Below are 22,156 nucleotides of genomic sequence, written 5' to 3' on the forward strand. Positions count from 1 at the left end.
ATTTGCCAAGTTATAGATAATGAGAATCTCAAACATGCCTGTGCTCTTGTGAAGAAGCAGTGGTACATAAGGTTTATAATCATGGACTCCAAAGCCAGACTGCCTGAGTAAACCCTAGTTCTTCCACTTATTATCTGTGATCTGGAGCCAGTTATTTAACCTCTTCATGCCTTTGTTTCTTCATTATTAATCTTGTCTTACAAGATTAATTATAACAAGATTAATTAATTACCTGATGGAATTATTGTGATGGCTGAGTTATTATATTATTAAGCAGTACTTAAAATATCACCTTTATGTAAGTGCTACATATGTGTTAGCTGAACAATTCTTGTTGGGGGGGGGGTCTGGGAACATAATCAAATACTCAAAGAAATTTTAAACTATGAAGCATAAAATGTTGAATGAGATTATTTAAATCTAATGTGAAAATCAGAGTATCCTGTTTATCATACAGCTCTTAGAAGACATCTGATTTTTCTTGATTTAATTTTCTATAGAGTAATTCTGTAACAGGAACAGATACATTTATGATATGTAATAATTTCCTGGAGGAAAAAAAGATTTAACAGAATTAGCACTGTCTTTAAAAGTATGAGAATGTATGATGAAACCTATTTTTGTTGGTGTAATCAGGTTCAAACTAACTGCACTGGCATCCTTGAAGGAGAAAAGATGAAGGAGAGGAAAGGTCACAAAAATGTGGCATCCATTCAAGCGCCATGTTGACAACATGAGGGTGGCATTACTGGCAGCCAAGTGTCCTGCTACCTCACAGGCTAGCGTGATGATCTTCTGTATTTAAGTTGGTAAGAAGGATCCAAAACCCTTATTTGTGTTTGTGTGTGCTATCCAGGCTTGCACCAACCATGCTATACTGCCTTCTTTCTTCTTGCGCACGAAGCCCCAGTTTCCTGATCATCTGGAGACCCATACCATAGTGTGAAGGCCCAGAGGAATTAACGCTGAGGCACATGTTCTAGAATAGAATATGACAGAGAATGGCTGATTTCTGGAAACAACGGCATGTATGGGGTCGAGTTAGAAAGTAATGTTAGTGTGGTCATATTAGAAAACTGTAGTCTTTTTGAAATATATCTTCTACAAAATTCCAGGCTCTATAAGGAATACTGGAATTAAATCTGGGCAAAGCCAAAAAATGAAAAAAGCCTTGATTTCTCATGGTGGAAATGGCCAAGCCATGATCACTGCAACTCTATCCAGATAAAACTTGTATTAGAATGAATCCATCTAACTTTCATGGTAATTTTAAATGTGTTACTTTAATATTATTTTTATGATTTGTGTGGTTTTTATTTTAATTAAATTGTAAATGGCTCAAAAGCAAAATTTTGAAAACAAAACCAAAAAAAAATGAAATAACATTTCCTACTGGAACCAGTTAACCAGTTAACTGCATAGAATTCCATGATGCTAGGAGTGAATCCTGTGCATGGCTATTAAGTAGGTGATAATTATAAAGCAAAGGACTGAAGCCAAACTATTAGAGAAGACTGGTCACAAAGTGAGTGTAGGCACAACAGACCATGAGAAACCTACCATTGTATTGTGCTGAGAAGTGGGAGTCCTATGGCCACAAGTCTCTTGCGTCAGCAGAGAAACTGGCTGAAATTCCTCAGAGTGAGGCTTGTTGGGAAAACTCACATGCAAGGGAAGGTGAAAGGCTGGGAGCCCGTCACTCTCCTCTTCTTCCACTTTCTGTCTGCTTGTCACCATGGCTACCTCTCCATCTGCTTCCCCATACGGAGAGGCTGGTCGCTTGGAAGACATCCTGGAAGGAACAAAAGAGGAGAAAATAATGAAACCTCCACATAAATCCTTAATGCCGTCATTGTGTGGTTAGGGGCCATTGTAACAGAAATGCCTTTTTGTGCTAGCAGAGAGCAGGAAACCATCCAAATACCACTGCAAAGCACACACAATCAGAAACAATGGCCAAGCAGGTAGCAACAGAACAGTGCTTGTTTGTTGTGAGAATAATACACTAATATAGCACTCTCTTGTATTCTGGCTTCTTAAACAAGAGAATTCACCTAAGAACACTGCATAATGAAAGACCATTTCGTTTTAAAGGAAAGAAAAATACCCATCTAGTTTTACACTTTGATAGACCTTATTGAAGACAGAACATCTATGAATAGCAAATACTGTTGGCAGTTTTAAAAGAAGGAAATAACTAAAATTTCCTTCATCAAAAATAAACCAACTAAATAAATGATTGTCATTAGAAGAAATTTGCATTTTATTAAAAGTAGGATTATTGTGAAATGCAGAAATATTGGTTATAAGCAAACCTCAGAGCAACTGACGAAAAGTTTGATATTTGTTGAAAGCTTAAAAATTGAATAAATTTTAGAATCATGGTTAATCTTGAAACATTTGAAAATTTTCTTTGCCTCACTTCCCCAAATCACCCAATTTTGTCATTTAGTTCTGAAATCAAAGTTGCAAGGTAATAAAAAGATCAGATTATAAAACGATTTCAATTCTACTTCCACAACTCTATGAATGATTTAGATGTGATTTTGCCAAGCTATTTACCCCTTAGAATTCTTTAAGACAAAAAATCTAAAGAAGGATGTTTTGTTTTGATAAGCTAAGGCCTTTATGAAAATAGGCTTAGATAACTGAGCAAGTTTTAAACATTTTCTTTGTATTGGAGGCTGATTCAAAATATCATCAAACGTTAAAAATACATGGCAAATATTTTTAGTTAAAAAGAAAGTTCCTTTTCCTTTCATTAAAAATTTTTCATAGAAATGAAATTGTGTTAAAATATTTGATGAAAAAAAAAACTCCCCTGCAATATTTACAACTTGATCTGACCTTGAAAATGCTGTATTTTTTGTTCAATAAAGAGTGTTTACAGAATCATCCATTCTTATTCTAGACCAGTGGGATGAGCAAAAAGCAGCATTCCCTGACTGCCACACCACTTCCTTCATAGACAACACACATTTTTTAATTTAAGATGTATTTCCAAAAGAAAGGTTTCTAATCATTGTTGAGGAATATTACTATGAGTGTTAGAAGTTTCAGTAGGAAAATGTGTTCCAATACTGAAGATATCCTATTAAGTAATAAGACAGTAGAAAAACTTAAGGGCGTTAGTATCAAACAAACATGGGTTAAAACACTGATTCTGCCATTTACTAGTTGTGAGATTTAATCTATCTCAGTTTACTCATTTTCAAGGTGAGATATAATATCTATCTCTTCAATATTTTTGAAAATGAACTATGTACCATATGAAAATAACTGGTATGGTACTTAATGAAGAGTATATACTCAAATAAAAGCACTTTCTTATTTTACAAAACTTAAAACTCCAGGGTGACCCACATACTCTCCAAAAACCTATACACACACACACACACAAAAAAAAAACAAAAAAAAAAACAAAACACCGAAACAAGGAAAGTGAATTTCTTTCCAAGAGCTTAAATGTAAACTCAATGTGAATCACAAAATCTCCTATTAGAGAAATGCTCCTGGGCCAGCAATACTTAACTCTATGTTGATCAAATGTATTAGTAAGTATTAAAAAGAAATGTTAACAGTAGAGGTGATCAGCTAAGATCAGAAAAGGAGGAGGAAATATTGGCAGCTACCACGCACGGTAGGTTTTGCCTTAGGGAAAAATAGTTTGGGTCATCATATTTTGAGTATTTTCTACCTTTGATTCTAGCATGGACATCTATTCCATGTACACTGTCAAAAATGGAGAGGAATATAAAGGGTTAGAATTAAGAGTTAGAATTGTTTTAGTCTCATTGGAAGTGCCATTTCTCTCATTTCTCTCATCAAACTGATATTTTATTACAAGTAACAACCGCTAAACATTAGAAAGATTTAACTCCTGCTGTTCTGGTTGCCACTTTTGCAAGCAAACTTCTGATTCCCATATTAAAAAAAAATGAATAGACAAAACACACTTGAAATATTCAGGTCTTTGTAAAGAGATTTGTCACAGTAAATTAATAAAGGGACTTTTAATTATTTGTTGGTTTCACCTGTACTTAAGTATAAGGAGATTATGTCTTTGTTATAACAAACAGAAGAATTTGTGGTTGGTGTAGGCATTATGATTCTTACTGGAATTAATAAATTGGTTTTCTGTGGTCTCTACCTCCACCTCATATGTAGTCTCTCAGTGTCTGAAAACTATAGGCAATTGACAGTCTGTCTCTGGGTCATCAAAGCAGAAAGCTAGATCAGCTAGCCTTTCCTAAGTTATTACAATTCTATGACTTTTAGAACTATGACTCTTCTGTTGATTTCTACTTCATTAATATCATTATTTATGATGATTATGAAAACTGAAAGTCCAGAAGTAGACATAAGGTAGATAAGACAAACAGATAAGATTTGGTACTCTTATCAAAACTTATGACCATCTCAGTATCTAAATTAATTTTATAAGCAACAGGGTAACCATTCTCTGTATATAACATTCTATGGAGCAAAAAGTTTAAAACACTGAGCATGAAGGAGTGATGGTGCCAGAAAGAAATGCATTCCAAAAATATCCCAGTGTTCATGTCCATTTTAATTTCATTTCCAAAGACTTCCAAAATGTTCTTAATGTGTTAAACTTGAAAATATTGTTAGTAAAGATTTCTAAACAAAATTAATCTATTACAACAAAAGCAACCATGGTTATATTTCAGTGATAGGCTATTAAGTTAGAAAATAGTACATATATGACAATGATGTAGAGAGCTATCAAGGTGTTGGTCACACCACAAGTATTATGTTTACTAGGACCCATGGTATCTCTAAAAACATTGATAACCAACTCACCAATAATATTTGACTCTTGAAGCTTTGTTAATCTACCAAAGGGCTTCATCTGGGACAAAGGGAAGCCTCAATTTCAAATGCAGGGAGAAGGCGCCACAGATAACCATACAGTGTTACTATGGGATATGTAGGTTTCGGGGCATGCAGCCTGCAGTATGAGGGAACCTTGAAATAATCTGAGGATCTAGGCTGGCATATGCTCAGATGTACTCATTCAGAGAATTTTTATTTTGTCATTCCTGTGATAAATGCTGGACTTACCAAGGAACAAAACTATTACTTAACATGAGACAGACAAATGTGATTTAATGTCACACTGCTCTGTGGAATTGATGATAAAACAGTAGTCTTTAACACAGTTTTATGAGTGGTCAAAAAAATCTTCTTGAAAGAATTCATGTTTAATGCCAAGGTAAGAGAGACATTTTCAAATCACCAATAACTATTTACTGACCCTCTACTATGTTCAAGATACTTAACCAATAAGCATTTTAAAAAGCTTATGTACTAGTTAAGAAGATTTTAAATAAAGGGAGAAATACTAATAAAAAACAGTTCAGAACAAGGGCCAAATGACATTTTAGCCAAATACCCAAGAGCTTCAGGAGATCAGAGCACCCTGAAATATTTCAGAGAATGGTTGACTAGTTGGATCTGGAGGAAAAAGAAGAGCAAATGGAAATTTTTGGACAAATGGAGAGAAATTTCATGTGGGAAGTCATAACAAAAGAAAAGATCCACAGATACTTTTAGAAAGTCAATATAAATTTAGGGGTCAAGCTTACATAGAAAAAGGAGCAGCTTGAGAAGCATGAATCACATCCTATCTCTAGTCTGCAACACTCCTGGAGTGGCTGAGAGAAATGAATGGAAGAGCTAAGCAACATCCTCTTTTGTAAGCAGCAAGTTGTTTGTACAATAAACTGCTTTTCCTTCACTTCTCCCTGTAGCATTCTGTACCATCATATTACTCTGGTCAATAGGTAATAGTAACTAAAAATTATTGGGGTCTTTTGCTATTGTGTGATGCATCTCCATGTGCATTAGAGTCACTCTGCAAGGAGGATATCCCCATTTGTACCTTGCATGCACAGAGGCAAGAGAAAGAGTGTGAGATTGCAACAGAAAAGGAAACCAGTGGTTCTTGACTTGGCTGCACAGTGGAATTATCAGAGAGGTTTAAAAAAATGTAGATATCTAGGTCCCAGCCCCAGAAATTCTGATGCTATTGATTCTAAAGTATAGTCTGAGTGTCAGAATTATTTAGAGCTCCCCAGCAATGCTAATGTGAAATCAATGCTGTGAACCGTATGTGTCAGTAGAAATAATGCCCACCTACCCAAAATGTCCTGACCCCAATCCAGGAGGTCTGGGAATTATGTTATCTTGAATGGATAAAAGGATTCTACAGGTATGATGAAGTTAATGATCTTGAAATGGGGAGAGAATTATGAATACTATTGCTGGGTTCAGAGTAATTATATAGATCCTTATAAGATGAAGAACAGAAAAGTCAGAGGCAGAGGGAGAGACTAGAAGATACTGTGCTACTAGTTTTCAAGATGGAGAATGAGGCTATGAGCCAAGGAAGGTAGATGGCTTCTATTAGCTAGAAAAGGTGATGATTGTTCCTGAAAGGCTCTAGAAGGGACATAGTCCTACCAATATCTTCATCTTAGGACTTCTGACATCCAGAACTAAATAATAGTATGTTTATAATGCTTAAACCAGTAAATATTTGGTAATTTGTTAGATCCCCATTAGAAACTAATATAGTATTGGTTTAAACATTTCTTTCACAGTTGGTATTTTCTCAGTCTGAAATCCTCTTACCCCAATGCACTTTGTCACTTCATTTAGATTTCTACTCAAATAATACATTTCATCAAAAGGCTCCATTGATTACTCCTTTGAAACTAGCCCTCCTTCCATCCTTACTCTCTGTAACCTTTTGACTTTGCCTTAGCTATGGACAGCTGTAATATCTAATCTCATGGGACCAGTATCCTTGCAATATGTCTCAATGACAGAGAACATGAAATCCAACTATGTGGTAATAATATTCTTATTTTAACAATTTCAATGTGAAGCAATTGGGAAACTTTTTTAAAAAGTACTTTTAAAAATCTTACATTTCTGTTTAAAATATGTAAGGAAAACACTACAAGAGTTAAACTACTCAGGGCATGGTGGCACATACTTATAATCCCAGCAGGTTGGGAGGCTGAGGCAGGAGGATCTCAAGTTCAAAGACAGTCTCGGCAATTTAGTGAGATGCTGAGCAACTCAGCAACAATTTTTCTCTAAATAAAATATAAAAATGGGCGGGGGATGTGGCTCATGAGTTAGCATACCTAGGTTCAATCCTGGTACCAAAAGAAAAGTTAAACTACATAAAAACTATACATAGTTAATTATTAATAAACTTATTACTGAGGTATCACCTACTTACTGCTTTAAACTAAAACAAAACAAAAACCTCTGTCTGCCTAAAATATGTTCCTTGTTGTAATTATTCTAGAAAATGACAGCATGACAAAGTCAAAGGAACTCTGCATATGGAACAAATATAAAATAGGAGACTCAAGAAAGGAGCTGCTTTCCTTAGAGTTCATCTTACAAGTTTTCATTCTTTAAATATTTTAACCTTTGACTTTTAATCTTCTACTTCAAGGATAAATGAATGTTGTGGGTAGCAGTGCCTTCTACTGGTTATTCTTTTGGAATGTTAATATTATTTGTATTTATGTTCACATTTATGGATTGTAAAATTGCAAAAAAAAATACACATATAAAATGAGAAAACTTCCAGTTTTTCTACAAAGTCTTCCTTCCCTTCTTACCACTACAGAGGAAGCTCCTGTGCTCACCTCCAAACTACTTCATCAGCTTTCATGAGTCACCTTTATGTAACAACTAAGCCACATTATAGCTGCAAACTTTACTCAACTTTAAATTTTTCTTCCTCTTCTTTTTATAAATAGTACCTAAAACTGTAACACAAACACCTGAAAAACAAAAAAACAACACTTTTAATTTCCTGAAATCTCATGACTTGTAGTATGTCTTATATTTCTTAATATTTTAGTAAGTCTATATTTGACCACTTCCTCTCTATCACCAAGACTAATGATAATGATGACTATATGATAAAGTATTTTTCCAAATTGCTCTGTATTTCTTTTTCCAAATAACCTCATCCTCTTTGCTGAATCAGATACAATTAATTATATGGCAGCACAATTCCTCACACATAGTTGGCATTTAAACTATTTTTTTCTATGAGTAAATGAAAATGAGTTGCATGGATCTCTATTTTGTGCTCAACAAACCACCTCTGTGTTATAAAGAAACAAGCAACTTAGATATCATGACCCTTCTTGTTTATCTTTAATGATATTAAAGAAGACATTTACCCACTCTTTCATTCATCTATCTAATTCATTACTTCATTAGTTGAAAAACATTTAGTGAAAGACACCATCTACCAGGTGGATAGCAACATAATTAATAAATCAAGAAAAATATTGGCAGGTCAATGAGTTTTTATGAGTACTACAAGTAATGGATAATAGACAATGGATGGCTAAATTAATCAGAGAGAAAACCTGAGAACTCAATGGGGTGATGAAAAAGTTGGATCAGAATTTCAACAGACACAAAGGAGAAAGGCTTATAATCAGAGGAAATGATACTATCAAATAAATTTAGAGAATAATACAGGCAGTGGGCAAAATGGTTCAGTTAAAGCAGTTGCCTTCAGGAGAAGCCACAACAGGCAAAGTTGAAAGACAGTGACCACAAAACTAAAAAAATAAATATTAAGGTTCTCTCTCTCTCTCTCTTTAAAAAAAAAAAAAGAAAGAAAGAAAGACAGTGACCAGCCTAGGAACCATGATTCTAATCTGTCAACCTTGAATGATTACACCAAAGAGCTGAAATGCACACTGAGGGATAAAGGGCGTTAGTGAAAGTTTGTGAATCATACAGCAACATAAGGAAAGAACAGTATTTTAGAAAGAAAAATAATCAGAAATTAGTAACTGTTAGAAAGTTGTGGGGAGCAATCAAAGAAGAATAAGTGGATGAGTTCAAAGAAAAAATTACTAATTTAATGGGTAAAGAATGATTGCACTAATAAGAGAAATATATGAATGAGAAAGAAAGGCCAATCTGGGAGAAATAAAGTAAATTTAGTTTTGGAGAGAAGCCTTTGTTGATGGTGGGATTTTAATAAAGAAGGAGCAGATAATCAGAAAATGCAGAACTTTTGGGGAGGTAACTACTGCAGTCTTTGAATCACAAGCACCAGTTAAATAATCATTATTTTTTAAATTTTTTTACTAGTTAATTTATTTATTTTACTTAGATATATGTGACAGCAGAACACATTTTTATTCATTGAACACAATTGCAGCACAACTTTTCATTTCTCTGGTTGTACATGATGTAGTATTGCACCATATGTACAGTCATAGGTGTACCTAAGGTAATGATGTCCATCTCATTCTGCCATCCTTCCTGCCCCCATGCCTCCTCCTCACCTCTCCTTCCTCTCTGCCACATCAAAGTTCCTCCATTTTTCCCATGCCCACACCCTACATTATAAATCAGCATTCAGTTATCAGAGAACATTTAGCCTTTGGTTTTTGGGGATTGGCTTACTTTGCTTAGCATGATATTCTCCAATTCCATCCATTTACTTGCAAATGCCATAATTTTATTCTCTTTTAATGCTGAGTAATATTCCATTGTGAATATGTGCCACAATCTCTTAATCCATTCATCTATTGGTAGGCATCTATCATTATATTTGTTTTAATGAACACTCTCTCACGTTAAATCATATGCACAGCAGAACATGTTTTAAAACCAAATGAAAATAATTTAAAAATGAATATTCTTAGGGAAGCACTGAAATTGGAACTCTTACAAATCTACCATAATTTGGATCCTCAATGTCCCCCTAAGGTCCATGCGGTGGAGAGTTAGACCCTGAAAAGGCATACAGGGATGTGGCCAATACTCTAAGCATGAGGCCTAGTGGGATGTGTTTAGGAAGCATGCTCTCTAAGGGGATAGTGGAACACCACTCCTTGCTATTATTTTTTGCCTCCTGGGTGTGAAGTGAGAGACTGTGCTCTGGCACATGCTTCCACAGTTGGGTGTTTCCTTGACACAACCTCAAACCCAATGGGGCCAACCAATTTTGGACTGGATCCTCCAAAAGTGTAAGCCAAAAGAGAACTGTTGGGCTTATACATAGATCATCTCAGGTATTTTGTATAATCTCCACAATATCAAAGGATACCATTTTTCTAGAAGTACGTTCCTTAAACTTTTCTAGTAGCAAGGTGATTTGTTCAAGACAAGTACATTTGTCTGGTTCCCTTTATAATTTAAGGTAGTTGTGAGAAGGCTAATCTATATCAGGAATTGAACTTTACCATGTATTAAGAATCTATTTGCAATAGAATATTACCTATCTAATGTAAGGAATTAAAATAGGCATTGAGATTGAAAGAAAATATTTTAATTCAAATGAATGAAAAAACCAACACTTCTAATATAAACAGAATTATACATAATTAACATATTACTTTATTAAACAAAAATATCTATTCCATTACTCTTATCTATGAATTTGAATTATTATAATTCACGTTGTATGGCTCAGACTTTCCTTTTCCCTCTTACAGGGTTTCAATATAATTTCCACACTGTGAGTTATTTTTGTCGTTACTCTGATAGCATTCCATGTAAATTTGACAACCAAGTCTGTCATATATAATATTCAGAAATCTTTTAAATAGAAAATTTATTTGTGTGAATATGTAATTATTCAAACTTTTACATGTTTCTACTCTTTTCTCTAAATTCTCTTTGTCATAAGTATCTGATATAGAACATGCCAATCTCTATACTTTTCTACCCTTTGCTTCCTAGGTACAAAGACCTCATTCATTATATTGTTATTTAGAATCATGAACAAGTTTATCAGGTCTTGGTGTAAAATGGCAGTAGAAGCACAGAATTCACAGAAATATAAAAACAGGCAACACTGAGTAGTAAATGAGACTGGACTTCCTTGTAACCTTGTAATCCTTACTATACATTTCACCAGAGTAGAGATCCACAAAACTTACCATAAAATAAAATACAACAAAATAGAAAAACTAATTTATAATGCTATAGCTACTTATGAATAAATCTTTATTCCATTTTAAAACTGAATGAGAATATAAAATACTTTATTAAATATTACAAAAGTTTGAACTGTATTCAAAACTATGATGATTAAAATGTTGTAATCACCAACAACTTTTTAATGTAATCTTGACCATGGTTATTTCTTATCTTTACCATATCCCGTGTATAGTTTCTGAGATGTTCTCTGCATTGAGAACAAGTATGACATTATATTATTCCTTTGTAATCAGAATAACCCCATTTTTACCTTCTTTTTTTTTCTTAACCACTTCTCTGATCTTCTCTTTGCTGTTCAATGTTCTTATGAAATAGCTCTATACAGCTTCTTCCACCCCACCAAGGTCAGAGATAGACGGGAGGGTAAGAAAAACGAGGTGCTCACAGAAAACAGTTTAGAATGTAAAAAAAATCAGAAATTAAAGATAGATGAAGACTCAGAAACAGAATTTAATTCCTCTCTGTGGGCATGGGTTGCTTCAGTAGACCTTGAGTTAATGTATTTAAAGTAAAAAGTAAAATTAACTGTTGGCTTTTTTTCTTGTTTTGATTTTTTAAGTAAGGCAGACAACATTTAAAAGACTTTATGGTAGCCTAATTCTATTCTACAATGATTCTCAATTCAAAATTTAATTCTTCATTTTCTGTATTTTCCTATGTTTTATTAATAATTGTAAATCAGTAGAATTTTATTCCAAAATTAGACTATGTCTTACCAGCTAAAGACCCACAGACATTTTTCTAAATAAGAGGATTGCTTTATTATAGTAACATAATAGCTGGTCTGTGGAGCCAAAATTTATCTAAAGGAGTACATATGGCAAATAAAAGTTACTATCTCTAGATTATATTATATGAGTTTTAAATTAATCCACACTTACTAAGTACCTAAAACAATAGTATTCTTGATAAATAAAAAGTAGAAAAAATACTATATTTAGTAAACTTCTCCTGTAATCATTCTATAATGTTCTAATACTCAGAAAAGTTATTAAGAGTTCATTATGAAAGACCTGACAAGGCAGAAGGAAAATCAGGGGAACTTTTATGACTCCTAAATATAAACTCACTTTCAAAAAGAAAGAGCTGGTAAGTGTTTCAACAGAATTCTAGATTGTTTAGGAAAAATATGTCAAAACTTTTCTCATGATTTATAAGAAAGAATCTGGCACTTTCTACCTTAAAGAGAGCTTAAATTTGCCTTTATTTGAATCATTACTAATTATTATAATTTCCTTATCTTAAAAGCAGCAACTATTTGAGTTATTAAATACTTAATTAAAAGACTCTCTATAATCATCAAATATACTAAAAATCAACCAAGTCATCTTGAAGAAAAATAATAAAAATGATTATGACCTTTAAATGTTGAAGATAAAATTCTTTAAGGTTGTAGGTAAAATAACTCAATGTAGTAGTATGGGAGAAGGCAACACAAGTCCATCAACAGGAATTTGTTGTGAACTATTTGATTCGTATATTGTCATACATTTGTCATTAATCACAAACAGAAAAAAAAAAAAGTTTGACTCCATCCACCTATAGATTTAAAATGTTAAATTTCTTTTGTTCTAATTATTTTATAAATTACTTCAAATAATCTAGTATTAGGAACTGTGATTCTAGAACTTGTTATTTATAGTTAGAGGGTCTACTTTTTAAGGAATAAAAAGCTTTTTCTATTTAAGCATGGTTTTGCCTTTCTGACAGCTCTAAATCCACAGGATGTGGAGAGATGATTTAAATTTTACATCAAAATTGTGACTGCACTAGACTTTTTTTTTTCCTTCTCAAGGGAGGCATTGTTCTTGCCTCTCCATAACCAGGCGTGACAGCGCCAGACTGGAGTCATACGGCTGGTCTCTGAGTCAGCGTGAAAGTGCTCACCTCCTGAGTTTCCCCAGATGCTCGGCTCCTTGTGTGTCTGAGGGCTGAGTACGGAGTAGCCACATATCCCACATTAGGGACAGATAGAGGATTGGAGGGAAGAATCCAGGGATTGGTAAAAATAGTCTCTTCCAGTACATGCTGTATAAGTCTTTTAGTAATATATATTTTTAAAAGTAGCCAAAACAAAAAAAAACAAAAACCCCTAAGGAAGACATTTAATATGCAAACCATTTTCTAATTCCTAAATCAGAAAATTCATCAATACCTTGATAAACAAGTAATCATGTACTTCTGGATAAAAGAAATACAGCAAATCTTAAAATTTAGAAGCCTTTTGGATTTACTGAAACATATGGTTGCCACATGTATAAATCTCAGGCCATATACAGTTGGATAGGCACTGAAAGGATATTGTATGAGATGCTTATCTATTCTCAAGATCTCTACTGAGGTATCTTTTAAAATTACAATCTCAGCAACAGGGACCATTTTTTCTACTCTCTGTCAGAATAATTGCTAATACAAAAAGGGTTAATTCAGTTACTATTGTTCTGTCCTTGAATTAATCTGTCAGGGAAGTTTGAGAGGTATGTGTGTGCCTTGTGTGTGCAGGGGAGTGGGGAGGAGAAGAAGAGAAGAAAAAGGAAAGAGGGAGAGAAGAAGGAATGGGAGGGCTAAGAGGAGGAGGAAGAAGAGACAGAGAAAGAAGAGTACTACATAATGACATGCTAACAGCATTAATATTCTTCCTTTTTTAATGAAACCTCTCTGTTAAGGACTGGACCACACCACATCAATACAATTACAATCAAATGCTAACAACTTTCATTTACTATGTAATTTTAAACTTTGGTCGAAAATTTTGTACATTTTAAAGAAAAACTTTTTCCCATTGGTTACTCATGAAAAGGAAATATGTGTGTGTGTGTGTGTGTGTGTGTGTGTGTGTGTGTGTATATCTCCACAGTGAACAATACTAATCCCTTAATAATGCCATTTTTTTCATGTTATCCTCTTGAGGATGTATTAGTGTCTACATATGCATGTGTATATGGGCATGTTTAATGACTTATTAAAACATTTCACCATATTCAGTATATTTGTAATGAAAAAAGATGAATTTTCATTTGTGAACATCAGTGGTAAGGGTGAGATGAAGATGCAAAATATAATAGTTTTGTGTAGGAAAGAATAGCTCTTTAGGTTTAATGATACTGTGTCGTTTGTAAATACATCACTTTACTTGTTTTAATCACTTGGTCATTTTGAACTTTTCAGGGCTTCACAATACTGCAGTCTGAAAACTGCAAATAGGAATAAAATTTTTATTTTCCAAAATGATATTCTTAAGTATTTATTTTGAGTCTCCTTCTCTCTCTCCTTATCTAGGCTTCCTCTTAAAGCACCATTCCCAATTCTGGTTTCTCCCTCCCTTCTCACATTACTGGCTAAGTCTTAATAAATAGCAAATTGTTCCATAATCAAAAGTGACTTATTCTTAGCATGGTGTATGCCTTAAAATAAAATCTGTGGCATGTTTAATTTATTTAGGATCTAACAATGATGACAAAAATAATTAAGTAACCAGTCTAGTTTTAATTTCTTTTGTTTTCAAAGGTCATTGTGAAATCAAGCAAGTTAAGCCTTCTAAAGCAACCCTCTAGAGAATGTTTCCCCTGCTAGCAGAAATGAGAAAAGGAGACTCACAGCTAAAAGCAATACTGGACATCAGCATCAGATTTGTCAAGAATTCACTGTCTAAGTAGTCCAATGAAGAGAAATATTCTGACCCCCTATCCTCTTTGGAATCCAAATAACCCTGATAAGGAATAGTTCATATACTACTAAATTCTGGGCAATTTGGTGGCTTAACCGTCTCTCCCCATATAGACTTGGTTGCAGCTTGTTTCTATAGCAGCTGTTGAAAAATGTACAAAGTAAAAAAAAATATTTATGCTATATTTAAAATAGACAGCTAAGAACATATATACAGGGCACAAATCTTTCCTAGAACAACAGCTTCTGATGTGAGAGACGGGCATTTGGGCCAAAGATAGATTTTCTGAACTTCCTGGCAAAAATGAAGAATTTGCCACCATAATCATGAAAAACCCAAAAGTGAGGGTACAGTGCCAAAGATGATGAGCATCTATCAACCCAAACTCCAAAACAGCAGGATGCAGCTATGGTTGGTGTTATAAGAATGCTGAGCCTCTTCATTGGTGCCTTTCATGCCAAAGCTCCTTTGCTTGGATGAATATGAATTAAACCCATAAGCTTTCCTATTTTTCTAGCTTGACCTCTAAACTCATTTTATGTCTTAACTGTTTATCTTCTTCCCCCATTAATCTTTCTGATTTTAGCACATTCCCTGTTGTTTTTAGGGGGGAAAAAGTTTAAAAGAATGGTTCATATTGCCACAGTGGACATGTTAGGAATGCTAGCTCTTTTTCTAAAAATGGGTAAGAACTGTTGAGTATTAACTGAGAGGCAACCAGTTTCTTAGCCCTGAAATAAAAATACAAAGGGTATGGCCTATACTGTAGAGTAGAAAAATCATCAAATTCACATAATGCTATGACAAGTGTAAACACACAAAAAGATCCCAGTACAAGGTTTGCACTAGATTTTAAAATAAAACTAATGGTAAGATCACTATCAAATTTCCATTTGTTTATATTTTACAAGTATGTCATATAGATAGACCTTTTGAATAAATAGCTTTTCCTTAATGCTTTCTCTTTTCAATCAGTTCTGTGGCTAAGCACCAACAATGTTCATGTTCTCTAAAATATTGTCACTGTATTAGACATACCTAAACATAATTATAATTTTAGATGTTAATATAACCGAGTTCATTCCTATTGTTTGTTGAAATACAGCTGTCAAGAATTTTTAATGATCAACATAATCTATTTATATATAATACCCCAAAATCTGTATTTATTTTTTTAAATTATTTTTTAAAATATTTTAAAGGCATTCATTTTACAAATCTTTTTTTTTTTTTTTTTTTTTAAAGAATCTAACAAAGCTAAAGCCACCAAGCTGGAATCCTGCACTGAAGTGCAGTGTTTATCATGTACCATTTTATAGGTACTCTATCTGCCATCTTTTCTGCTGTTCTCCACTGCTTTCCCCAAAGCTGAACAAAGGCCCAGCTGTATAAACCAGTCCTGTCAAAGAACATAGTTAAGGGATGGATAAAACAGGGAGGGGTGTCTAACATGCTGACCACTGTCTGAGCTTATGAGGATAAAGGGGCCTTGATGGAGAAAAGTAATCATCCATTGCTGTTTTCTTTTTTTTTTTTTAAACCTCATTACCACATGCTAGAACATTTTTTTTTCCACTACCCAAATACCCCCATTCCAGTTCCCCACAAGTGAAAGACCTTTGTGTTCAGCAAGGGACCAGCTCCTCCCCAACCTCTCCTCCCCTCTTTTTTTTCCTTTTTCTTTCCTTTTCTTTCTTTTTTCTTTTTTTTTTGGGGGGGGGAGGGTTATTGTTGTTTGTTTTTGCTGCTGTCAGGTTTATGGAGGAATGATCGTTTAAAGTATTCTCAAATATTGTTTTCCTCCTGTATTTTACATTTTCAAGAATGTATTTCTTGGGGAACATGAATATTTCAAGGAGTTGGTTGGCTGTGTGGACATAACTGTGAGATATGATTCCGAAACATGAAGGAAAGTTTAGACCGAGCTAATTAATCCTTTCAAAATCCCAACTCTCATGTGTCCAAGAACATCAAACCATAGGGAAGATTTTCCAGAGATTTCAATACGCATTTCCTATTTTCAAGTTTGTCATTCTTACATACTATGCTGACATTATTTACACAGGACTGAAGCCAAATCCCCACACAGATTGCTACCGTAACTGCGTTGGTTGAAGAGTCAGCCAAACACATTAAATACCCAAGGAAATCCCTGGGCAGGAGCCACCAGACCTATATGGAGAGAGCTGTATCATCTGCAAAGTTAGTTCTATTTCAGGGTGTCCTTTGAGGTTGGGACAAATATTTGAACATTATTAAATCCTCTATTTATCCAGACACTGCTGCAGCTGCAGCGCAAGGCTTCTTCACATTGTCCTATCCATGACCTAAAGGAATTATCCTTTTTTAGATGGGATAAAACATGATTCCTTCATCAGTCTGTATACTTTTCTATTCAAGACAAAATGTATATTGTCACATAAAACAATTTCCTTAGGGTACACTATTAGCTATAAATGCTTGCAGAGTACTTTATACCAGAGCCATGGCTGCTAGGGGTGCCACAGCACAGTCACTCATATTTCAGTTCACTTCAGAAATTCAAATAGAGTAAATTACCTTCTCATATTTGGTTCTGAGGTTACAAAGTGTATCAAAAAGATAGCTGCCAATGCTACACTCAAATCACCAGAAGTGGAATACAGAGGAATCAAAAAACGGACATACCCTTTGGGAAAGTTTGAAGCAATGGTTAGAACTCACTTCTTTACCATCAAAAACTTTTCACCTTTACTTTAAAGTACTTAACTCTCCAGAAGCGTTTGTGGATAATCTATCCACCTTTGACAAAACCTTTCAAAATATTAATTTAAAAAAGTAAATTAAACTACTCTGTGACGACTTAAGAAAATATTTATTTAAATGATTATTAAATAGCAACAAAATTTCCTTAATTTCAATATACTTCCCAGAGACCATCTTGTTTTACTGCAGCATGCCTTACTTTTAACAAACTCTTTTACATTAAAAAAGCAACAGATTCTTGACTCTGTTCAAACTTGTGACTTCCACTAACTGTGCACTGATATGTGCCAGTTACTGTGCTGGATGGTTTAGATTTCTAGTATTATTAGCCTCATTTCTGGTTATGAAAACAACTCTCTATTGGTCTATAGACATAATTATAAGAACTAAAACTATAAAGAACTCATAAAGAAAGGCAGAAAGGCAACTTCACGACTTCATGTAAGGCCATGGTTTGTTAGATTCAACACCAAAAGCTCAAGTGACAAGCAAAGTAATAAAAAATAAAAAATAAGCTGTATTTTATCATCAAAATTAAAAATACTATCTAAAGAATGGGATAAAATACTTTGAAATTACATATCAGATAAAGGACTTGTATCCAGATTGTATAAACAACTTTGACAATTCATGTATGTATGTGTACATTACATGTATGTATATGTGTATACACACATTTAATAGGACAAGTCATTCAGTTTAAAAATGTGCAAAAGATCAGAACAGACATTTCTCCAAAGAAGATCTACAAATACTAAATAAGCACCTACAAGATGTTCAACATCCTTAGTCACTAGGAAAATGCAAACCAACAGCTTGAATAAGATTTCACTTCCCATCCATTAGGATGGCTAAAGTAAAAAAAGACAGATAATAATAAATGTTGGAGAGGATGTGGAGAAAACTAGAAACATCATAAATTACTCTTAGGAATGTAAACCACTATAGATGTTTTAGAAAAGAACTGCCAGTTTCTAAAGAGTTAAATATACAGTTACATTTGATGCAGAATTCTCCTCTGAGGTAAATATACTCAGGAGAAATAAAAACACATGTCCATGCAAAACTTGGACACGAAAGTGAACAACATTATTCATAATATCCCAGAGTGGAAACAACCTAAATATTTATCAAATGATGCTTCAAAACACAAAATCCAATGTACATACAATGGCATGTCATTTGACAACAGATAGGAATGAGGTACTGATACATGCAACAACATAAATGAAGCTAAAATATTATGCTACATGAAAGAAGTCAGTCACAAAGGACCACACATTGCTTGATTCCATTTATATAAAATGTCCAGAATAGGCAAATTTATAAATAGAAAAAGTAAATTGGAGGTAATCTAGGAGGAGAGAGCATGCTGGAGGGAGTAGAATGGGAATGACTGCTAATGGATATAGATGTCTTAAGAGTGATGAAATATTCTCAATTTAGATTGTGGGAATGATTACACCATTATGGATATACTAAAAACCATTGACTTGTACACTAAGTGAATAAATTTAAAGGCATGTGAATTACTTTTCAATAAAACAATATTTTTTAAAACTACAAAATATTTTTAAGTTGTTTTTATTTTTCCTATAGAAACTGACTCAGAAATGTTACATAGTTTGATAAATGTCTCATGGTTAGAAAGCAGCTGAGCTAGAATCTGGAGCTATATCTGCTCCAAATACAGTAGTCTGCCCTTATCTGCTATTTTGCATTCCATGATTTCAGTTATCTATGTCAACCACAGTCTGTAAATACTAAATGGAAAATTCCAGAAATAAATAATTCACAAGTTTGAAATGAGTGCCATTATGAACGGCATGATGAATTCTCTCCATCTAGCCTGTATAGGAATCACCTCTTTATCCAGCATATCCACACTGTATATGCTACCTGCCAGTTAGTCATTTAGTAGCCCTCTATGTTATCAGCTTGACTGTATGGCTTCAGAGTACTATTTGTTTTGTTTGGTGTTTTTCAGAATAATCAACATCTTTTATTAAGATTCTTTACAGAAATATTTTTTAAAAGAGTGACAAAATTAGTAATAAGCAGAACTTTAAGGTTAAAATTAAGGTTGAAACACTATAAAAGAAAATTTTATCACAAATATTATTGAAAGGATAAAACTTTACATAGTAGCCGTAACCCAAGAATCTGCCACAATGCCTGCATCATTCCCCTCATTTCACTTCTTCACATAGACACTATGTCATCTCACATCATCACAAGAGGGTAACTCTAGCACAATATATTTTGAGAAAGAGAAACCACATTCACATAACTTATATTAGAGTATAGCTGTTTTAATGCTAGTTATCACGATTAATCTTTGCCTGTGTCAATATAAATTAAATTTCAATACACATAGAAAAAAATCCATTATTAATTACAATAAAAATAAGAACATTTAATGAATGACTTAAAAATATACCTTATAACTGATCTTTCCCCCAAAGAGTTAGAAATATATTTCTCATTTCTATTACTTTTATTGAATGAAAACTTTTGTTGAACATTATAGTTATACCTATACAAGTAAATGTACCTTGTATTTCTTTTTCATTAGATTCTCTATAATACACAAATATTTAATGATTGTTCTAAAAGAGAATATTGTATACACTTACAATTCACTCCTAATGGTCATACATTCATGGCTGTTCCTTCATGACATGCTCCCAATTGTAGACTGCCAATATTTACATTTATTCTTTATTTATTCACATAAATGCTTATAAAACATAATATGGATTATCTTACTGCTAAATAGTTTACTTTGGAGAAGTTTGATCCAAAATTGTGATGCCATTCTTGGTATCACAAATAAAGATTATGGAAGGTAACTTACATTTAGCTCATTGGAGGAAACTTAAAAGAATCACAAAGTTTGTAATTTCTACAATTATCTCCAAACTAATTATTAGCCATTAATCTGTGCATCCTCCATCTCCGGAGTTCAAGATTAATTCATTCTCTATGAAATCAACTATTGTCAGTACCAGCTATAATCAAGTCTAAAAAAAAAAATTGTTTTTCAAGTTACAGAGGGGAAACAGAATGGATAAATCAATGGTGCTTAAAAATTGTTTTTCATAGCAGTTTGTTTACTAATACATTTCCAACATTATGAAAGTAGAACACAACCCTCAATTATTAATATTCCATGATATATTTCATGATGTTTTCTACTTAACGATAGTAGTTTGAATTAATTTAGAGCAATTCAACATAGCTTTAATTAAATAGACATTGATTTGCTTGGAAAAGAAACTTTAAACCAATTTAGAACTCAGGATATCCTTGAGGTCTATCTAGAAGCAAATATTTCAATTTTTATTTCTTTAAAAATAATTTAAACTCTATCATAGTGAAGAAGAAAGAAATGAATTAGAAGGAAGAGGCAGAGACATTTGGGTAATAACAATAACTTTAAAATATGTAAATGTGAACAGTAAAGAAGAGCTTACTGATTCCCAAGGACCCAGATATTCAAGAAGTCAATTACTATTCTCATTACTAATTAAATGAATTGTTTTTAAAATCTGTGCTAGTTGTTCACCTTTATTTTCTGTCCCCTCAAATTCTGCATAAATTTTGTACTACATGTAATATAGGAAGTAATCTACTAAAGTAAAACCTCACATTTTTGGGTCTGCATTCCCATTACTGAAAACCACATAAAAGCCTTTTAATCCAGGAAACACTTTTTAATGCACATCGAGGTGACTGTACTACTGGATTATAAACTTTTAAGTCACAGAGAGCCTTACTCATCTTTCAATCTAATGCTGACTCGAAAACAGAGCACAATTAATCAAAGCACAGCCACTGGGTAAGAACAAGTTCTTTGACAAGACAAACCTGGGCTTACCACTAGTTATGCTTCTCCCTGGCTCCATCACCACTATGTTACCTAAATTCTCTGTCTCTGCCTTTATAAGAAATATAAATAGTACAATATTTATGAGTTTTGAGGGAAGTAAATTAGTACTTCAAAAGCATATAGCTCTGTGCCAAACACCATACATACTTTATAAATGCTGTTATTATTGTTGCTGTTATTTGGAATTGAATTGAATTGAATCTCATTTAAACTACTCAGCTATAAATGATAGTTAAAGTTAAGATATCAAACAACCTAATTGTAATTAGTAGAGTATGACCTTCTAAAAAGAGTCCAATTATTTTAATATTCTTATACAGCCAACATTTTTTATTTTTGAATAAAAACATACGACTTAGAACTCATTGCATAAGGCTAAGATTTCTGAATCTTACTTAAAATAAAGTTATACTATGTGGCTCGGCACCATTTGAGGACATCAAATAGCATGAGTTTCAAACTAAGTTAAAAAAAAATCAGTCCTGAGCTATGCCAGTAGTTGAAATACTTCTACCAAAGTACCAAAACCTCATCCCATTACTAGGAATACAGGATATAGTTTTTGCTTCATGATGTTTATTGCAGAACAATCTATATGAAATAGATTCCCACTATCTGACTCTGTAGGAGAAAGTGAAACCCCCCAGGAAAAAGGAAAGTAGTACATGCTATTATATGATTCAGTCATTGTAAAAGTTTCATTAGAAACTGCTATTCATCTACACAGTTTCCTCATTCGGTGCATAGGACTTAAGATTTCCACACAAAGAAATGGGTTCCTATTGTGACAAGTAAATGTGGAGCAGAGGTGCATTGTATTG

The 22,156-nt window shown here is 33.4% G+C and overlaps 1 protein-coding gene across 30 annotated transcripts in view; it reads right to left on the minus strand.

The window, feature by feature from the left end:
* Sox5 (SRY-box transcription factor 5) overlaps positions 1-22,156 on the minus strand; it is a 983,564-nt gene that overhangs the window by 339,272 nt on the left and 622,136 nt on the right. For 26 of the 30 annotated variants that reach the window (XM_058576214.1, XM_058576205.1, XM_058576209.1 and 23 more), the window contains one exon: positions 1,561-1,792. In XM_058576214.1, coding sequence (XP_058432197.1) covers positions 1,561-1,791 — 231 coding nt within the window. In that variant the 5' untranslated portion in view covers position 1,792. Of the gene's footprint in view, positions 1-1,560; positions 1,793-7,694; positions 8,325-22,156 lie in introns of those variants that run through there. The other 4 variants (XM_058576216.1, XM_058576217.1, XM_046435879.2 and 1 more) reach the window with 2 other exon arrangements.

The sequence above is a fragment of the Marmota monax genome, unplaced genomic scaffold (assembly GCF_021218885.2).
Source record: "Marmota monax isolate L192 unplaced genomic scaffold, Marmota_monax_Labrador192_F-V1.1 WCK01_AAM20220418_F8-fsc00012, whole genome shotgun sequence".
Classification (NCBI taxonomy): domain Eukaryota; kingdom Metazoa; phylum Chordata; class Mammalia; order Rodentia; family Sciuridae; genus Marmota; species Marmota monax.